Here is a 20942-nt window from a genome sequence, read left to right on the forward strand (position 1 = left end):
GAGTGCAGGGGGACATGGGATGGACGTCATTCGAAGGTAGAGAGGCAATAAGTAAGCTAAAACTTGAACAGAGACTCCCAGTACTGAAGGAAAAAAGGTGGGCAGGAAAAGTGTACAAATATCTGTACATGAAAAGTTTGAACACAAAGTGGACACTCAGAACGAGGAAGCTGAGGAATAGATACCTACAGCCGAGGGAGGGGGTCCAACGTGGTTCTAGTGTGGGAAAGGAGGTGAAGGAGACGGAAAGAAAAATGTGGGAAGAAAGAATGCTCGGAAAGCCAGCGCTATCTATGTATAGGTCACAAAAACAGGAGATTAAGAGAGAGTTCTTATTTGATAACTCGCGGGGCAGCTCACTATTATTCGAAGCTAGGACGGGGGCTTTGAGAACGAAAAGATACAGGGCTAAATTTGAAGACGTGGACCTTCGGTGCACAGCTTGCGGAGCCGAAATGGAGACCACTGAGCATATAGTGCTGAGATGCACAGACCTTCGCCCGACCCTGGCAGAGGGAACAGTGGCAGATATGGAAGGGGCATTAGGTTTTCCCGGGGAACGAGGGCAAATAGACGAGAAAAGAGTGGCAGTAACGAAGGGGAGGCTAGAGGATTGGTGGAGGAAGTCAAGGGAGAGATAATACCATAAATCGGGGAGATGATGTTTCCTCTACTTTTTTAGATAGTTATTTTGGGGGGAGGAGGGAAGTGAAAACTAGTTTAAGGAAAAGAGGATATAAAGAAAGAAAAAAAAATTATAAAATAGGAGGGGGAGCAAAAGGCTAGGTGGCGCCAGCCGCCGCCCGTTACAAAGGGTATAGCCGCCATCCATCCATCCATCCATCCATATGGCGCGGCCCTACCGGCGCGCAGCATGTCGCCAATGTCGCTCTATGGTCGCAGCTGTCTGTAGTGCAGTCGTACAGTGTACGTGTAGCGATAAAGTTCATTGTTTTTGCGCCTGCTAAATTTCTCGATTGCGCGATTTTTTTCTCATATAACATTTGCTTTCTGTTAACGTAAATGGATCCTAGAACTAAGGAAATTTGTGCAGTACTGAAAACCTACCCAGACTTTCCCAAGAAAGGTATCTTATTTTGGTGAGTGATATATTTTATCCAGTGTGTTTTTTTTTCGTAGTAAATTGTGCAGCGCAGCTAACCCTTGACTAATAGTGGACAGCTTACCCTTTTGTTCTTATTTCGTAGGTGGTGAATGCCTTAACTTATTACCCTGCAAAAAAGAGCTATTTTCCCTTGGTTTTAAGCGTGCATCATCGGCATGTGCTTATCGGGAGCAAAGGCGTATCAGTAAAAAAGGTCAACCGTCTTGAGCTTTGGCCTTTGTTTTACGTGCGTTTCTAATGCACGCACCTGTTGCTCAAGAATCCTGTAAAGTATGCTGTAAAGCTGACTGCAGACGTGCAGACTGATCTCGCGTAGTAACTCATGCTTAATCAACGCAAAAACTGTTCAAAAGTCTGTTCTTCGTCAAGGTCACTAGCGGGAAGTTGCTGAGAAAGCTCGTGCAAAAAAGTGTTCCGTCCTGGTAGTCGAGTGTCTTCAGAATGGGTGCAAGAATAGTGCTTTTGAGCGGGTATGTTGCGTCGAGCACTGCGGATGGTCGCACCAGCTGCGAGTGTATTATCCGCGCGCGAAATTTTTTAAACCGTACATGCCGACCCCCCCGAATTGTTCGAAAAGTTTACGAATTTGGGCTCGCTTGCCTAGTCTACGAAAGTTGCCCCAAATTTTACAGAAAATTTCTGTTCGTGAAAAATTTCGCTCTTCTGCCTCCAAAAATATCCTCGGTAATCTCCAGATGATCAATAGACAACAGAGGGATATTTCCTCGTGCAGGTTTAGTCAGACAAGTTTCTATATCAGGTAAAATAGGCAACATCAAAGTCGCTGCTAAAGTCATTGTTACCCCCAAAGCATTGTGTTACTTGTCAGTTTAGTGCTATTCAAAATTTGTTGCTGTTCAAAATTTGTTGCCGAATGTTGCGCCCTCTGAAGGTAAATAATTGTGATAAAATGTGCATGTGACCTTGAAACATTGCTAATTTGTGTCTATTTTTGTTTTTCCTCATGTAGTGATGTAATGCCGATATTTCGAAAGCCAAATGTCTTTCGCAACATGGTGGACCTGTTTGCCGAGCGTGTACGCATTTCTGTACCCAATGTTCAAATCATTGCCGGCATCGAGGCACGAGGTTTTCTCATAGGGCCTGCTTTGGCACTTGCCCTAAATGTGCCATTTGTGCCCATTCGGAAGGCTGGAAAGCTACCTGGCAATGTGAAGTCTCGGGCTTACTCTTTGGAGTATGGAGAGGTACCACACAGCGTTATTAAGCTCTCACTCTCTATCTCTGATCTATGTTTCACATTGTTTGGGCTTCCATAGCTAGCGCCTTGAAACATAAACACATGAAGTCAACAAATAATGAAGCGATGGAAAACAGAGCAGAAAATACCTATGATTTTTATTTGAAACGCAGAAATTATAGGTAAAGCCCAGTCCACATGGTGCGATCTTACACTGCATTTTTCGCAGCTGTGATTTCCGCAAATGCATACTTCGCATTCCCGTTTCACATGCACTGAGCGCGGCAGCTGCGATTTTCGCATTTGCGAGCACCTAGCGGAGGACTGAATTATTTCTGGCATCAGCTCGCTTTGGTATAAGAACAAAGTTAAGCAACTTAAAAAGTAGTAGTAGTAAAAATTAAGTAGGAAGGCCACAGTGATGTGTCTACGATCCACGTTGTGATTGCTTCCCCATCCTTGTCGCATGTGTGTTTTTGTAGAGAACACTCTCAAGTCCAACAAAGGGCCACAGAGGGCGAAAAAAGCTACCGCGCGCTGCTGCTAAAAAAACGGGCAGAGTACACCAATTAAAAAGGTTCCCCCGTGAGCGCATTATCTCCCGCTAGAGGCGCCGTAGTAAGCGCAATTTTAACCTACAAGCTTTCTTTAGCAATAAAGAAAGTGTTTTTATTACATGACAAAGAGTACAAAATTCTCATTCCTAAATTTAAATTGAACTTATTATAACCTACTTTGTTGTTTTTTCCCATTATGAATGCAAAACAGCATTCAGCATCATCGACCTCCCACGTGACCTCTGGCCTGGATTTAAAATTTTTACCTGTATGTTCACGCGCACGGCAGGTACGGATTCATTGGTTCGTACATCGGTTGCTTATTTTGTACTAAAGCCAGTTTATTGCGCATCGATAGCTCGCATTATTTAACTTGGGGTGTAAGCCCGAAAGCTAGGTTTCAGTCGTGAGCCATGTGGAACATATCTGCATCGAAATGGGAGCCAGATCCTGCTGCGACTGGGGACGGCAATACCGGTGAGTCGTTTAACATCGCTGCTTCAATCGCCATGTAACATATTCGTCTCGTTAACGTACAGGTGGATACAAGTTAACAAACTAGATGCTGCATTACATGTGGGCAGTCAGGACCCTCTGTTGCTGTTCCCGAAATAAACTTTCAGTTGTGAGGCCATCATTATGCACACATTCACGAAAGAGAGAGTGATATCTGAATGTGCATCACATTTTTCATCTCGTTGTAGCCGTAGCCATGGGTGACTGAGTAGCCTTATCAATATATATATATTTTTTTTTTGAGTCCGCCGGCAGCTTCTTTCGTCCAGAGAACTGAATAACCCTTTGATAAACTGAAGCTAAAGTACTGAATTTGATGTATTAAACAGTTGCACGCATGATAATTCGCCCATATTTCGTACCTGTTGGTTCCAAATGTTCTTGCTGTTCAGTTTGGTTTACCTGTGGACATTTATTTTTGCACTAGTGAAGCGGTGCATCACGTTCATGCAGAAAAGGAATGCATCATTTCTAACAGCTTCATGTCTTTCATGCGTTTGCTTGTGAAACCAGCAGTGTGATCTCTTCTAGTGCATAAATGAGCGCACAAATGTTCTCATTTGTGATATTAATAATACTTAAGCTGTTGACATGCATTGTAATTAGACATCAATTTTATGGAGGGTAGCAATCTTTATTTACCATGCTACTTAAGCATCCTACAACAAACAGTGTACATTTGCATGTGCTCCATAGTCGCAAACCATTACAATGTATATGTCACACCTTTTCGCATTTCATATTGCAAAATTACGCTTATTTAATTTCTGATGCAGTCAAAATTTCTGTTCCAGACATGCAGTAATGAGGACGGCACCAGTAAGCAACACACTCCACACACTAAAGAGAAGCTGCTGCCTGCTAAAACAAGGTCATTGTGTGGACTTTGGCTGCTACTACAAGGTAAACATCTGGTTCAGAAATAAATATGCTTGATATATGCTGTATTGGCTTGCTAGTCTTGAGATACACGTCATTTGTTTGTAGCAGATATGAATGTTTTATTCATATTTACAGTTCAGCACAATTGGTTCAAACATAAAAGAAAACACTACATGAGTTTGGATAATCTCTGCTGTACCTCATGTGTCACTGTTCTGCCCCAACAGGGTCTGTGCCAAGCACATCTTGGTCATCACAGGAGCCCCATCTATACCAACAGGAATGGGCTGGAGCCAAATTCGCAGTGCTTTACACCACAAACAAAGAGGCGGTTCCAGAAGTATTTGGATGAGATATCAAGTCTACGGAGGAGTGTGTCAAAAGTGAAAAGAGCCTCCACCATCATTCCATCAGCACAGATATTGGCCGAGTCATCCAGGTACCTCAACAACAAAAATTCTGCGTCTTCAGATGTACCTGCAACCTCTGAACAAGCACAGACACACTGGCCAAAAGAGTACCGTCAGCTTGCCCTTCGTTATTGAGCTTCCTGGCCTTGTCAAATTCCATTTGTGCCAAGTATAATTTCTTTTAAATGAATGCAAGCTTATTTTTCCATTCCACATTCTTGTTAGAGATCATTCGTCTTCCTCATCAAACATTAAAGTTCAACCGATTCTTTGCTCATACTTATTACCAGTCATTGCCTAGTAGCATAACACATCTGTAGCAGTATCTTCTAGTGTACGTTGCCATGTGCAATTCCTCTCCTGAAATAGCTGATGCGGCATTGGCATGTTTCTTGCATTGACCTTTGCACTGTGTGCTATGTAGCATTTAACTTTCCTTAACGTTTTTGGCTTTCATTGCTTGCAAAGTAGAGTGGCTTCTTTCTTGAATGCAAGCTTTCTCATTCCCATATTTAATTCTTAGTCTCAATCAGGATTGCTATTCTTGCTCGACAGCCTGTGTTCTTGTGCAAGCTACACTGAAGTGATCGATTGCAGAATCTGGTTTCGCAGCTGTGCGACTTGGTACTCGTCACCGTGTTACGTTTCTCATATGTGGGGGCCTGGTCAGTTGCATTGGGAAATAGTCTCTCGAGGCAAGCACCTGCTCCTGCAGTCCGCACAGCGACACAGACTCCGAATTTACATGCACCGTGATTGGTGCTCCCAGTGCCGTCCTTTCCTGCTGCAGCCGTGTGCGAATTTTGCTTGTGGCCTTCCTCGGCCATGATCAGACATCAATGGAGACTCGCACGTGATTACATGGTCCGAAGCATATGAAGTTGACATCCACGTGGGTGGAAAGGCCTGCAGAAGTGGCTGCAAAATGGTGATGCCCACAAACCCAACCATGCCCATATTTAGAGAATGTGTGGCACCAAGTGCAAGTCGCACATTAGCGGCACGCAAAAGAACAAAAACAAACATGCAGGTTGGAAAGGAGGTAACATTAAAATGCCGGGAAGTCCATGTCACTGTAATGGCTGCGGCAGCAGATGCCTGCATCACCGGATTGCTTTGTAATACAAGTTGCTCATGTTCAATGGCGACTGTCGGTGCAAACAAGTGGGACACACTGTACAATCTGCTTGCGCTGCTGGTTGTCGCTTGTTACCAGACCACCATGTGCGATGAAGGCAAGCACTATGCCTGCAGTTGAATGTGCTTAAGTGACCCATGTGTGTGTATGCTCATTGTTGTCATGTGGATCGTAGTCAATGTATAGTGTATAGTGCCAATGTATAGATCGAGGGTTATGTTAGAGGTATGCTGAAGTGATTTGATTGCAGAGTCTTGTTTCAATGCTGTCCCGCTTGGTCATGGTTGCCGTGTTACATTTCTCGGATGTAGCGGCTTGGTCAGTTGCATTGGTCAACAGCCTCTCGAGGTAAGCACTTGCTCCTGCAGTCCGCACAGTGACATAGACTCCCTGTTTATATGTACTGTGATTGGTGCTCCCTCTTAGTCTTTTTCTGCTGCAGCCGTGGGTAAAGTGTGCTTTTGGCCTTCTTCGGCCTCGATTTGGCATGAACAGAGAAGTGTATAGGTGCTTACATTGTCTGAAGCGTATAAAGTTGATATCCACATTGGTGGAAAGGCCCGCAAAAGTGGCTGCAAAATGGCGATTCTCACAAAACAAACCATGTCCATATTGAGAGCAGGTGAGGCACCAAGTGCGAGTGACACGTTAGCAGCCACCGAAAGAACAAAAAGAAATGTGCAGGTTGATAAGGAGGCAACACTAAAATGCTGAGTAGTCCATGTTGCTGTGTTGGCTGCGGCAGCAGATGCCTGTGTCACCATATTTCTTTGCAATGCAAGCTAAGGCGACTGTCAATGCAAAGAGGTGGGGCACTGCCCAATTTGCTTGCGCTATTGATTGTCACTCGTTACCAGACTGCCATGTGCGACGAGCTCACGTTAATGGTTTCAGCGCACCTCGACATGCAAATTTTATTTCTGCTCGTGAACGAGAAGGTGCACTGCTTTTCTTCTGCCAATAAAGTCGTATGTCCTGTTCACTCACTTGTGGCTCGTTCGTATGGGCGTCAGTAGAGGCTCTTTAGTCTCCTGACAAATAAAACACGGTAGCTGACGCATGCCGCAAGGCGATCACGGTGCGTACCCAGTGTATGCCACTGATAAAAAGCGGCCATATTGAATATTGCACTATAAAAAAAATGCATTTCCGCTTTCTGTTTAGGTAGCGCCATGTGTCCCCCCCCCCGGTAAGTTCCACGTGCTGCCGCTCCTTATTTTTGTACCACTGTGGAAGGTACAGTTTCCCTTCTCTAAAGTTGGTTCTTTATTTTATATCAGTGCTCCGAACATAGAAAAATCAAAATGCACGAAGGGTCAGACGGCCCATTTGCTGCAACTGCGAATACAGTCAGATTCGCACCATGTGAAACGGGCTTTAAAAAAGAAAGTGAAATCCAAATTTATGGGCCGTATTCTGAAACGATCCACTTACAGAATACGGCCCCAAATCTTCCACAATACGTGTGTGGTGCTCTACCAGTTGAGCTAAGGTGACAGCTGTCCTCCCATCTACTTTCTTGGGTACTTGTGAATGTATACAAGATCTGACCCTGGGAGTGTTAGCAAGCGCCATTCATGGCCATGGCAGCCGATGTAGAATATAACTGCAGGCGTCATGTAGTACATGAACTTAGTGGCTGGCATGTTTACCAGTAAACCCTCTCATGCTACCTGAAAGTATCAAAGCTACAGGAGTTGGGACCCCTGCTTTGCAATGTGCAAGAAAAGGAATCGACGGGCTCGATTCTTTTTATAACAGAACTACAGTAGCCAGAATTCATGGCTACTTGGCCATGAGTGGCACTGCCGAACGCCCCCAGGGCCAGATCCCATTCACCTACAGAAACGCCATATGAAGTAGATGGACAGACAGCCACCACCATAGCTCAATTGATCGAGCATTGCACGCATATTGCAGAAAGTGTGCGTTCCAACTTTTCTTCCACTTTCATATATTGTTTCTCCATTTAAAGAAACTTAACTTCCCCTATACTTCCCTTGACTTTGTTTATTGGCTTCATCTAGTTGTGTCTAGTATTTATGTTGAAGTTTCATGTTCCACTGCATGCGTGGCTACAGCTGTTTCTGGTCATTGTGATGGGTATATCATAGCATACTTGGCACTCCTAAGTTCTGGCAAGGTCAAGGAAAAAGGCTTACCTCCAATTCTTCAAAGCCCTCAAAATGGCAATCTTTTTTACACAGTGCATTGTCAGGTGCAGTACAACTCCGACTTACAGATAACACTCAGTTGGTGTTCCAGAACTGACTACAGCTAGTATTGAATATTGAAGGCCTGGTGGCTAGTTGCTTTGTTGCCTCCTTTATCTTGGAAAACAATTGAAATATGAAAACACATTTTGCTTGAATAGTAATTTTGTGTTCATGCAAGCTTGTTGCATACCGTACATGTTCTGCCCAGCTGAGAAGCTTTTTTCTCAATTGTTTGCTTTTATAGGACAAATTGGAAGTGCAACTCGAAAGTATAACTTCTGGGCAAAACATTGTTCTCATTGACGACCTTTTGGCCACAGGTGGTAAGTATGATTGCTTCCATCCTTTTAAAAAGACACCAAAGATGAATAGTAGGTTCAACTGTATTAGCAGACTATGCTTCTTAAATAGAAAGCACTCTTGTCATGAAAGAGGCTAGGTGAGCCAGAAAAAAAGATGCTGTAACAAAGACAGGTGGTGACACCGGCCCTGATGTTCCTGCACCAGCCCATTGCAACATCACGGATTTTTACAGCTTCTGCTCCGGTCTGGCTAACTGCTTGTTGGTAAAAAAAACTGCATAGCATTCTAAAGAAACCAAAGGCTTGGTCAAGGAAGTTTTTCAATCGCTCCCTGCACCAAAACGGCCAAATTACAAGGAGGCAATTTGATATTTGCAACATCATGCTGATTCAGTAGTGCAGAGGTGTAGAGCAAAACTCAACGTAGTGAACTTTAGCCATTATTTTTACAAGTAAAAATCAATGTTTTGTTTTAAATGAATTAGAACAAATTGCAGGCTCTCCTTGTCATGCAGTCAGTCTGATGTGCTGGACATGCAGAAAAGATTGATGTATGTTCGAGAAGACAGTTCTGGCTGTCTTATTTTACCTGCTTACATCATGCATCCAGTGATAGCCTTGCGCTCTAGCTTTTTCTTTTGTCACATTGTGTGTATGTTCGAAATACTTTGAAGCTCAATATATCATGGATATAGAGAAATAGCTATGAAGTAAATCTAAAGCATTTCATGCTAATGAGTCGGCACGTAGCAAATATATGCTTATAATGAATATTGGATGTAAGGAAGGTATTTGTGTTGGATGCAACTTCGTTACGAGGTTCAACTGCACTGTATTTCCAGTGTATTAGAAGCTACACATTTTTTTATATATCTGCAATAACAAGAAGCATGATGACATCCTAAATAGCTAAAGGTGTTAACGAAATGTACAAGGGATTCATTGTGTTGGTAATTGACCACATTTACTTTGCTGTTCTTTCATCAGTGAAGGTACTGATTACACTGTGCTGCGTGCTTTGCTTTCAGGGAGCATGAAAGCTGCAGTCAATTTAATCCAGGCTGCTGGAGCCAGTGTAGCAATGTGCCTTGTCATTGTGGAAATTGAAGAACTCCTTGGTCGTCAACAATTGGATGTCCCTATCTTCTCCCTGATTCCATTTTCTGCGGTGGTGGAGAGCTAGCAAGTTGTTTTATTATAGCAGTGAAGGGAATACAAAGTGTAATTACTAAATTCCTAGGCTGCTACTAGTTTTTTAGGGCATTACTTTTGTTAAAGCAACCATTCAAAGGTTGTTTGTTAAATACAGTAATATACGACTGTTAATCACACATTGAATTTTTGGACAAGCGTGCTTTGATTTACAAAGTGAGAAGTGGATATTGCATAGAGAAGCATTCCAGAAACTTTTGTATCTTTCCATAAGTTGTGAAGGAGGAACAAGTGGCAGTTTCTGGAGGCGAACTTCTATCGACTGAAGTAACTAGCGCAAGAGTGGACACTAGACACTAAAAAAGGCAACAAGGACAAATGCTTGTACTTGTCGCCTTTTTAGTGTCCCGTGTCCACTCTTGCGCTAGTCATTTCAGCATGGAATACCAACTAGCCCGGTCTCGCACCCTGCAACTCGTCACGGCCTCGAAGATTAATAAGCTTTCAGCCATTTGGCAGATAGCATTCATAATTAAAGTGATAAAATACGAAAGCGTGCGTTTAATTTTTTGTTCGAATTCTTTCAACACAGTCTTAAATTTAAATACAAACATCAATGGTGCCATCCCCATGTATTTTTTTCTAGATAACCAAAATTATAGTTGAAAACTGTGCGTTATGTTATGCCACATATTTTAATCTACGAATTATAACTGCAGAGTTCACACGGCATATCCACTTGGAACAAATTCTCTGGACAGCAGCAGTTCCAAGGTATTAAATTTCGAAGTGTCAGTCGAAATGCATTGGTGTTCCAGTTACTTTTGTGCTTCAATGCATAAAACAGTGGTTACTTAAAGTAATTGTGGTTCTACTCATTCCATTTGAAAGCAAACAAGGCAAATATTCTCTCTTCCACATGTCCAGTTTATTTATACGAACATTGCTAGAGCGATATGATGTGGCAGTGCAATCATTCAGCCACGAAGGAATCAAGGTCAGATGGAAGTGCATTCACAAAACACGAGTTTGTAATTACTCACTTCACCAGTTTTTAATGTGACAAAGCATGCGGAAACATCTTTTTCTCCCAAGGGTGATATTCTCATCAGCAGCGATTGGCAGACAAAATAAGTTTGATACCTAGAAAGTGGATGGCGTTACTCATAGGTAGCTCATGTGTAATAACCAGATTGTCAAGACACTACACTCCCAGAACAAGGCAGCCACATCAGTCACTGTTTCATTGTTATTTGAATTGAATTCATACAGCACTAGGTAGTCCACATACCAAACAATTTGTAAAATCTCTAATGCCTCCATTTTTCCTTTTAGACGTCTGTCATGGTATCCGAGAAACAGATCGTCGCTCAAGGCAGGGGACTAGGCATGACCCAATACAGACTCCTTCCTTCTGAAAATAGATGAGCCCGTCACATTCAACATAGGTTGACCTTAGATAAAATGTCTGTCAAGAGTTTGAAATGCGATTATGCCATAGTAATATACGCAGTCTTCAATACATCGCATTGGGGCATCTTGAGGCATAAAGTAGTACCAATGCATATCCAATAGAGCAGACCAACATTTCTTTGGTGATCTACTTCATTTGAACTTGTGACCAGGAAAGTTTCTTCAGTACAGAACAAGCTAAGCGTATCTTGCAGAAAACATGCAAGTGCATTCTGCCACGTACGACACAATCACTCTGAATGGCAATTGTAAGTTGTCAGTCCTCACTGAAAACATGACTTAAATGAAGGTCCTCACTAAACTGGAATGTTCTCGAGTTGGGCATGTTTCACTGCACTGTGACGATTGTGGGTGTGAACCACTGTTTAATCATTCTTCCATCATGTATAGAAAATGCAGATAAGGATACGCAGGAAATTGTTGAAGCAAGGTTGATCACAAAAAAGGGTGCTAATTGCATCAGTTCCCCGATGCTAGCTTTGAGCGGAAGAGAAATTGCCTATTTGGAAAATGCTGGTTTGCATATGCGATTTCTACTTTGTATTCCTTTCATCGATATAAGTACCATACCCTTCTGAAATAAAATCAGCTGATAGTGCACACCCTGTCATATTTCTTGTCCGTGTCAATTCAGCGCTATGACCTCTATTACTGCAACCAACCGAGCCCAAAAATTTGTACTCCTTAAACACAAGTGCTGACAATTCCTTTTGCACAAGGGAGATGGGATGGGAGTGAACACATGGTAACATGATCAAGCACGCGTGAGGGGATGGGGGGCAGGAACCTACGCCTCCCTGCCCTCTCCTCGCGTGCATCCATACGCGGGCCACGCTATGTATCTTGCTAATAATCACTTCGTGGCAAGTGTCAAGGCTTATCCAAGAGGGTTGTAGCTTTTATGCACATTGAGTTCCCGCACATCTAGTGGTGCTTGTCGTGTAAGCTAAAGGTTTCGGAAATCCGGTGCGAAGCGTTCGCTTGTGTTGTGACAGTAAGTTTGTGGTCATCGAGTGAGACCTGTTCACCTGAGCGGGCGTGACACTGACAAAACTACAAACCTTGCTTCGTATAGTCTTTGTTATCACTATCATTGCATCGTTTTTCTGTTGAAGCTGACTTTTTCCCGCTCAGAACGACTAGCCGTATCATTTAGAGTGCAGCTTTAGGCACCCTTTCCTGCGGTGAGCTTGGGCGTTGTCCCTTGTAACCGAGCGAACGAACACAGCGAAAGATGGAAGTCTGTGATAGCGAAAAGAGCACGAGGGGGGAAAGCTGAGGAGGGTGCAGTGGAACCATGAGGCAGAACACAGAGGAGGAGAGTATGACGAAAGCATGAGAGGAAAAGCGTAGTGCTGCGCAGGATGGAAACGATGGCTACATAATGGTGCAAGAGTAGCATGTATCGTTTGTGTGGAAACAAAGCACTGCATGAGGGAAGGTCTGTCTGCAGTGGCTACTGTGAATTGCACCCACACGTCACCCATGTGCGGCTTTTCATGATCTCTCGATTAGCAAAGCACTCGCGCCACATTTTGCTCCTTTTGCAACATGCCGTACGACAGATTGTCTACGCCAGCCAATATATTGAGAAATGAAAACGTGTATACGGCTGCGGTCAAACTTTGCATTAGAGTATCATAGTCATTGGTGAATTTCCTGCACATCTGTTTTTTAATTAGTGGGCGCTGGCTGCGGCCACTAAGCACGGTCAGCCACGGCCTCCAAGATATATGGCGCAGCATGTCGCAACAAGTGCAAATCTCGGATACTGTGAGCCACATCGATGCATTGCTCTCAGCGCGATCTGCATCGCACACATTGGCACTCATAACCACGCTATTATGAACTGACCTTCTTGCAATTTGGTTATAAGTGCTGACTAACAAGATTGCTATTCACCATGAATGCTCTGGGAACTTGTGAAGTTGCTTTCATTGTTGAAACTTGAAAACCTTAAAATAATGAAATTCACGATTTAACCAGGTTTTCTGCTGCAAGTAGAACTTCGTTATATCGAGGTTTGGCTGTTAGCCAATGTTCCAACACAAGGCTTCAGAGAAAACTGTCACCTTGTTGAAACGGCTCCACAGATATTGCTTGATTGAAAACTCCAGATCTGTATCTATCCTCCTGTTAACTTCTGTCTGGTTCGAATTACAGTGCCAACATGGAAATGCTAAGATGTGGATAGCTTGGCTTGTCTTTAACATGGCTTGGCCTAAAGCATAGTCACCATGCAAATAAGCTTGGCCAAAAACCTTTTCAAGCTTTCTTGAAATGAAATCCTCATAATAGTCTTAGTTCACTTGTAATGCTTCTTGCATTAATGTTTACTCACACATAGCACAACAAATAAAATAGGAATATATAAAAGTGACACACACCGAATGCAGATAGTCTGTCTTTTCTCCAACATTAGTGACCTGCTCGCACTGTTCAAAGTTTGATAAATCTTCACCCTAACAGCAGTATGTCTTAATTAAAAAAAAGATCTTTACATAGTAGAAGAAAAACATCTCACATGCTCTTTTAGTAGAGACCAAACAACTGCAATGAACACTGTTTACCAGACATGTCAATGCGTCCTGGCTCTCCAAGAAACATGCTAATCCAAAGTTGTCCCTCTCAGAAAACGAATGCTACCCATTATACAAGGGGTGTTCAGAAAGTTTGTCCTACGGAACTATAAATTTGGGCCACACATACATGATAGGCATCTGAATGAGTGCATGTCTCCAGTTTCAGTGAAATGTGAAAATTTTATTCCATGTACGACAGAACACCTCTAGAGTATCGAAACAAAATAGGCAACATCCATCGGAAGAGTTGGATGAAGCACAAGCAGAGGTCTGCTTTCTGCATTTCAAGGGACACAAGTCCAAAGAGATTCGCGTCAAGCTGCTGGCGGTGTATTGTAACGGTGTGTAGTGATGGTCGCTGTACACTGCCACCAGCTCGAATTAACTCTGTTCGGATGTTTGTCTCTCGAAATGCAGAAAGCGGATCACTGGCCGCGCTTCAACCAACTCTCCCGACAGACACTGCCTATTTTGTTTTGAGATTTTAGTGGTGTTCCATGGAACACTGGATACAATTTTACATTACGCTAAAACTAGAGATGTGTGGTCATTTTGACGCCTATTGTGTACGTGTGCTCCAAACTTATGGTACATGCTGCTAGTATGAACTTTGCAAACGCCTCTCTTAAGAAACCTGAAAAGCCACACCTGAAAGCTTCGAATTCACTGCAATGCACACGATCGATGGGATGCCAAATAAAAACTGCTGCACAAAAACCTGGAAACAGCAGGCATAAGGAGAGAGAAACTTTAAAGAGAATGACGAGCTACTTTGGTAAATTACCTTTCAACAATTAAAAATTCTTACTGATGGAGACTTGGTAAGCCATAAAGTTGCAATTGCAGATGGTTGGCAACACCAAATTGAAGTTCCCACAGCAGCTCCTGTGACATGGATTTTGATGGCACTACTTAGGCCTAGTTTTTATGTGCAAGATCTACTACACTGTATTCCAAAAGAGCCAAAGACTGAACTTGCCAAATCTCGAGAACCTTTATTGAACTACAATGGCCCAAATAGAAAAAAGTACTGTGAAATTATGCTATCATACTGATGGTGTAGAGTTAAGAAATTGAACTCATTTTATTTATTAATACTGTAAGCCTTGACAGGCTCTTACAGGAGTGGGAATAACCCATTACTGCACAATCAACAGAAGTAAAGCTTTGGAAGAATATTTCATCAGTCGAAACTTGGTGTCCTAAAGCAGATTGCGATGTTTTGACTGGCCATATGCTTAAGATGCTACTCCAGATAAGAAAATTTAATTTAGTGTGCAGAAGTCCTTTATTCACGTCTTTATCAGGCTTATTGGATTCTGCTAATGGACCTGCTCATGGACCAGACTTGGGATCACGTGGACTATAAACCTCGCACATAGGCATGCAGAGAAAAACAATTCGAATCTCATGCGATTCAGACTTGAGCTCGTTTACATTTGCAAATTTGCTGTAACATTCTCGGAGTTTCATCTCTGGGACTGACTTTAAGAGTGCTCCAAGTCCAAGTGACCCAATTGTAAAGAAAACTTTTACCAACCTAAGCCAATAAGCAGCAACGGTACAGGAAATTCTGGATAAACATACAAGCTTGCCTGTTAACTTGACAAAAATCCAACCTGGGCCGTTACTCTAAATTTAAATTGACACAAAGCAACAGAAAGTGATGCTCTACAAAGAAACTTGTCAGTGAATATGTGCGTTTGTTTTAACGTTTGCTACCCTGAAGAAATTGCATTGGCAATTGCATTGGCATTGTCGCAGTGCAAGTTGTTATGCTAAAATCACATCTGCTTGGAGCTATATTCACAGAAGATGCCAGCGCGTTTGTACTTTGCTCCACATGCAAAACAAGTTTGGACAACAAATGGCCAAGACTGACAAAAACATTTGAGTCGGAAGCAAGATTGACGCTGGACTCTACCAGAATGCAAATGTCAAAGCAAACAAGGTGCCACTTTCTTGCATGCTGTGTACTGACATAGCACCACCGTGCTTATACGTCATTTGCAGCGAAGCATGCAGATGCGTGGCCAATTTTTCTTTTTCTTTCCTCCACGGCAAAACTTGTTGAATTAGTTTTAATTATGGGGTTTTACGTGCCAAAACCACTTTCTGATTATGAGGCACGCCGTAGTGGAGGACTCCGGAAATTTTGACCACTTGGGGTTCTTAAACGTGCACCTAAATCTAAGTACACGGGTGTTTTCGCATTTCGCCCCCATCGAAATGCGGCCGCCGTGGCCGGGATTCGATCCCGTGACCTCGTGCTCAACACCATAACCACTGAGCAACCATGGTGGGTAACGGCAAAACTTGCCCAACCACATGACCACTGGGACTCTGTCCAGTGCTCATGTGGTTTTCTACACGCGTGGATAGTCAGCTGCTAAGCGCCACAACCACCTTGTACTCCGAGTTAGGTATTTACCTGTCCGCTTAGACATTTGCTGATACTGCCTTGTTTGGTGGTGCAGCATAAATTTGTTTCACCAGTGAAATTCATTCCGAATGCACAAAAACCAACAGCACAGCTAGATCGCATTGCAATAGCGCAGCAGCACTGCTTCATTAACAAGCCCCAAAACATCTACAACCTGTTTACTTGGCGAGATGCACTCGCGACGCTGCAGCAAGACGAGTCACTTTGGATGCTAATGTGAAGGTAATTCGCAGCGATTGAAATCCGAGCACATCCTCATGCCAGCAGTTACATGTATTCATTGCGGCATTGCAGCAGGGGCTTCTCATGTCTCCGATAGTCTTTAGAAATATATCAGGTTTTGTTTCCTCCATGAACTGATGAACTTCCATAGATTTGGACAACTTTCCCTCGACAAGGCTTAAAATACCCAAATCTAGGAAAATTTCCCTATGGATGGCAGCACTGCCTGACCATATGCGTAGCATTGCATACTTACAATATGCAGGTGGAAAGGGTGCAAACCTTCTTACTTCTTATTACAGCAACTTGCAATGCTATCACCCTCTATTCCCAATAAGACCACTCATGAATTAAAAATGGTCAAGATCAAAACATGAAGTCTTTCCACAGCATCGTAAAAATCGCTGTAGTTTTACACACCATTTCAACATGGGTTGCTCATTTTACAAAAGAAGTGTTTTCAAAGCTTTATTTTCAAATCATTTCAAGAGGCTGCAAGTAATATGCTAAAGAGCTTTACTAGTGCACTCGTTGATAAGCACATTTATCAACTGAGGTTTAAACAAGCAAATGAAGCATAACAAAGTATGGTATTCTTATTGACAAGATTTCTTATAGCAGCATAATGTGAAATTTATTTTTGGTGCCCCAATTAGAAAAGCTAGGTGCACATAGCAATACCTGCACTGAAACAAATCGGCTTATCCTACTGTCGACAGGGCTTCCATCGCCCACCACGTAGAGCTAGCACCAGGTGTAGTACAGAGCCGCCCATGACCTTGTAGTCTGTTGCTGTCTTGTCGTCGTTCCTACACAGAAGGCAATTGCATAATTCAGAACCACTGAGCCCATGCTGATATACAGAATGAAATACACAATTTGTTAAACTGTCAGCTTGCCCTATTAGATTATCCAGTGAAAGTGAAGTAATGTATGACAGTATTATACAGGGTGTTATTTTTTTAAATACAGATTTTTATGACAAGGCTAAATGCGGAAAACCTGGCTTTTTTTTTTCAGAGGTGTTTCTAGGGGAGGTGGACATAATTTGCCACTAAAAATGAGAGGTTCAGAAGGCTAATTACCAAACATTTATTAACTTTTTAATTAGTGCCTAAGTAGCAGTTGTTTAAATAGTGAAAAATACACGGCATGTGAGTGGCTGTGCGAGTTGCTACGCTCATGTAAAAAATAAGGCTTATGGGCCAGCTGATGTCATTTCACGTCATTTCTTGTAGCCTAACCTTTACAGTTTCGAACTTCTCTGGTAAGTAACAGTGGTGAAATTTTCAAGCTATTATCAGGCAGTACATAGATACATTCAAATGTGCATAAAGAAAGAAAGGCCTAGAGCTTGCATTCTTCCCGAGATATAATTGATACGAAAATAAAGATTGCACAACAATGCCATATAAGCTGCAATATGCAATCTAAAAACTAAACTGAAATGCACCTTAGCAAAATAAAATATGTTTTTATGATAAAAAAAATCGGCTGTTTCCTTTGGGCTTTACCGCAACATGTTGAGTCACTTTAGTGACTGGAAAGAAAAAGCTGGCCATATTCACTGAAAAGTAATGTCTCAAGGAAAAGGTACATACAGCAAGCCACTTTAAAAATGTTCAGCCTTTATTCACCATAAGCATTAGTAACAGAAAGGACGATAGCTTAGCATTCCATGGCCAGTACCAATGGATATTGTAATTGCCCAGCAGGAGATATTTCAGAAATTGCTAAACAGAAATAAATAATGCTAGTGAACAAGGTGATATACCTACTGTATTCTTCCAACACTATGTCAAATGGATGTTGCATTATCTAAAACATATCCTTGAAAAGTCTTCGGAGTCACTGCCACAAGAGTAATGCATTGAGATTGTAATAGCAGTATTTAGAGGAGGCACCCGAATGCAAGTAAATGATAACCATCTGGCATCTGTAACTTGCAAAATATTTGGACATATGATAGAAAAAGGGATTCCTCATATTATTGATTTTTCATGTCATTTGAAGTGGGTTCAGCATTGCATCTTGTAGAAACTAGTCACGATTCTTCAGAAGCCTTAACATACATTTACAGTGGCAGGGGATGTGCATGTGGATTTCCAGAAAGCACTCAATAAAGTACTCCACAGCAGATCTGAAGTTATGCAAAGAAAAAAATTTAAAAAATGAAGCAGATCCACAGAGTAGGAATTTATATAGCGAAGCATTGTGTGAGTGCATAAAGAGTCAAAACATGAGTACACATGCAGACACACACAAATTATACCAAGTCTTGTTAAGCAGACTTGCTGACTACTGCGAGCATGACTACTTCAGCAGAGTTGCTGGCTACTTCAACGCATCATGGTTTCAGAGGCAGCATATGTACGTAGCGCAATTTGAATACATTCCATCCGCTAGAAGCATTTACTTCCTCGTTACCGTGTAGCAATGAATGCGTTAAGGCGAACTTTGTTTTTCTTTCCCCCGCACTGCCAGCTGTGTGTGTCCTCCGCTGCTATTCGTTGGCATATTCAACAAGGGGACAGCCAGGCTGCAGCGCCCATGGTCACGAAACCAGGCAAGGTTCGCGAACAAAACAAAAAAAACTTAATAAAATGACAATGAAATGGATCAAGAGATGCTTTGCAAACAGCGCTCTCGTAGTGAGACTGAATGGTTAGGTCCACTAGCAGACACTTTCAAAGTCCCTCAGGACTCAGTATTGTGACCACTTATTGCGAGAGCAATAATATGGTAACTCCAGGGGAATTTCCGTCTTCGTCCTTATGTTCCGTATGAAGTCCAAGAGCAATAACATTGTGGCTGCGCGCCGTATGCTGTGGGGGCGTGGGTGAGCCAAGAAGGATGGTGGCTCGATCTCGCATGCCCAAGGGAGGAGGGCGGCAAGGAAGCACGCAGTCTTCCATTGCACACAAGGCAGCAGTGGGGGGAGTTCGCTCTTTAAGAGGCAGCTTGTCATGCCAGGTAACATATAGATGTCGGAGCTATTGTCCTGAGCACTTCAGCAGTGTGCAGCAAGGAAGACAAATGAATATTTTGTACTAATTTGAGAGAAAGTAGTGGAAGCCACACAGACAAAGGAGCCACACAATGTTCACTCTGGTATGCTGCAGATAGTGGCAGCATTGGAGAAACATGCCCCAACCGTTTTCGACAATGTCCACAGAAGAATTTCATGCACTAAATATGAAAGCCATGGCAAGAAGACAAGCCGGTAGGGAGCAACTTTCAGTGAGTGAGAATAGCAGTGCTGCATCAACAGATTGAACATCAAGACCAGTAGCTAAGCATCCATAACAGCAGCAGGCAAGGTTGGAGCATTTCTTCAACTTCAGAGGCAAAATGCTAGAGATCACTATCAGACAAATTTGCGAGGTAAAGGTGGGATAGAAGAACACAAATGATACTGTTTGAAGTCGCTCTGCTGTGTAAAGTGATATAAATATGCAAAGGGTAAGAGCTCGAAAGCTGTGCGAGAAAATGGGTGGCACGCCATTTAACTCACCAATACCACCGCCCTTCAGCAGCAACACTTACATCTGTTTGCCGCTGTAAATCAACCGTTGCTGCGCTGGTGGGATGCCTTCCTTTTCTTCAACCCTCTCCTTGATTCGCTCAACCTTAAATATTCAAGCACATCAACACTGGTAAGCGCTCGTAAGCAAGTTAAGGCAGTATATCAACACTGGTGACGGTTTTGCATACCTTATCGTTGGGCTCAATGTCAATTTCTATCTGTAAACAAACATAAGCGTGGGCAACGTTAATAAAACAAAAAGCGCTCAATTTCACTAAGTAAACGAGCAAGCAAACCACGTCAATGTAAATTTGAAGTTTACCTCCTTGCCGGTGAGCGTCTGACGTGCCAAGTGACATGGAAGAAGCAAAACAGATCCGCCATTAACCAACGATACTGCAACAGCTAGCTTAAGAAAACTAGTAATGAACATTTACATAAATTGCATTGCGCTTGACGCCAATAAGACAAGAGGACGCCTATCCCTGCAGGCAGTGACAAAACCGTATGCGCGACTGTGTTTATGGTAGGTTTGCCTTCAATAACACACAATTTGTTTTCGACTCACCTTGACTTTGATAAGCATAATGCTTTCCGAGAGCGGTGGCAAAACTGTTGACAATATTACTCCCACGGAGCGTAGCGGCCTGAACAAGCAACAGCGATGAATAAGGGCTAGAGCGGTGGCCGCCTGTGAGCAACGAGCATTGCCCAGAAGTGCCGGCAGCGACGCCAGCACGACTAGCGGTGGATGATGCGGCTATCCAAAAAAACAGCAGCAGAGGCACTTCAAGTAAATTGCTTTATAAATTTGAACTTCTTATCTTAATAATATTTAACCTGCTGCTAAGATAGGTTGGTTAGCCTTTCTAGCACAAACTATTCGTCATTTGTCCCGAAATCATGTGTAGTAAGTTCGCGAGAGGGAGCCACGGGTACACGAGTAAGAAAACCGGTTTTGCGCAGGTGCCGCTGCTGCCGCTGCAGCCCGAAGACGAGGTACCTGCGCGGCAAAGTGTGAAATAACTTTGGCATCGACAAAGCGAAGTTTGCGGAATCGGCGAAGTGGGGATACAGTCGTGCGGAATATTCTTGGGCTCTCTTTGTGGAGACGTGAAGGCGTTGTGAAAGGTCTTCGAAAAAAGTTTAAGCTTTGTTGAGCGATCTTTACGCTGTGGCAGTGGTGATCGTATGCG

General features: G+C 42.9%; 2 protein-coding genes and 1 long non-coding RNA gene across 3 annotated transcripts; 2 read left to right on the forward strand and 1 right to left on the reverse strand.

Moving 5' to 3' along the window:
- Positions 1 to 850: 850 nt before the first annotated feature.
- Aprt (adenine phosphoribosyltransferase) lies at positions 851 to 11583 on the forward strand. The gene is made up of 4 exons (XM_050193730.3): positions 851 to 1100; positions 2097 to 2334; positions 8291 to 8369; positions 9377 to 11583. Exons 1-4 carry the CDS (start codon positions 1024 to 1026, stop codon positions 9529 to 9531), a joined length of 549 nt encoding a protein of 182 aa, XP_050049687.1. The 5' UTR covers positions 851 to 1023; the 3' UTR covers positions 9532 to 11583.
- On the forward strand, positions 2341 to 6812 carry LOC129380572 (uncharacterized). The gene is made up of 3 exons (XR_008608708.2): positions 2341 to 3361; positions 4195 to 4303; positions 4510 to 6812. It is a non-coding gene; the product is annotated as an uncharacterized lncRNA (long non-coding RNA).
- A 5089-nt stretch (positions 11584 to 16672) lies between the features above and the next one.
- Nedd8 (Nedd8 ubiquitin like modifier) lies at positions 16673 to 20466 on the reverse strand. Its single transcript, XM_050193733.3, has 5 exons — positions 20315 to 20466; positions 20069 to 20086; positions 19935 to 19964; positions 19767 to 19849; positions 16673 to 17029 (listed from the first exon to the last, which is right to left on the reverse strand). Exons 1-5 carry the CDS (start codon positions 20330 to 20332, stop codon positions 16927 to 16929), a joined length of 252 nt encoding a protein of 83 aa, XP_050049690.1. The 5' UTR covers positions 20333 to 20466; the 3' UTR covers positions 16673 to 16926.
- Positions 20467 to 20942: the final 476 nt, after the last annotated feature.

The sequence above is a fragment of the Dermacentor andersoni genome, chromosome 1 (assembly GCF_023375885.2).
Source record: "Dermacentor andersoni chromosome 1, qqDerAnde1_hic_scaffold, whole genome shotgun sequence".
Lineage (NCBI taxonomy): Eukaryota > Metazoa > Arthropoda > Arachnida > Ixodida > Ixodidae > Dermacentor > Dermacentor andersoni.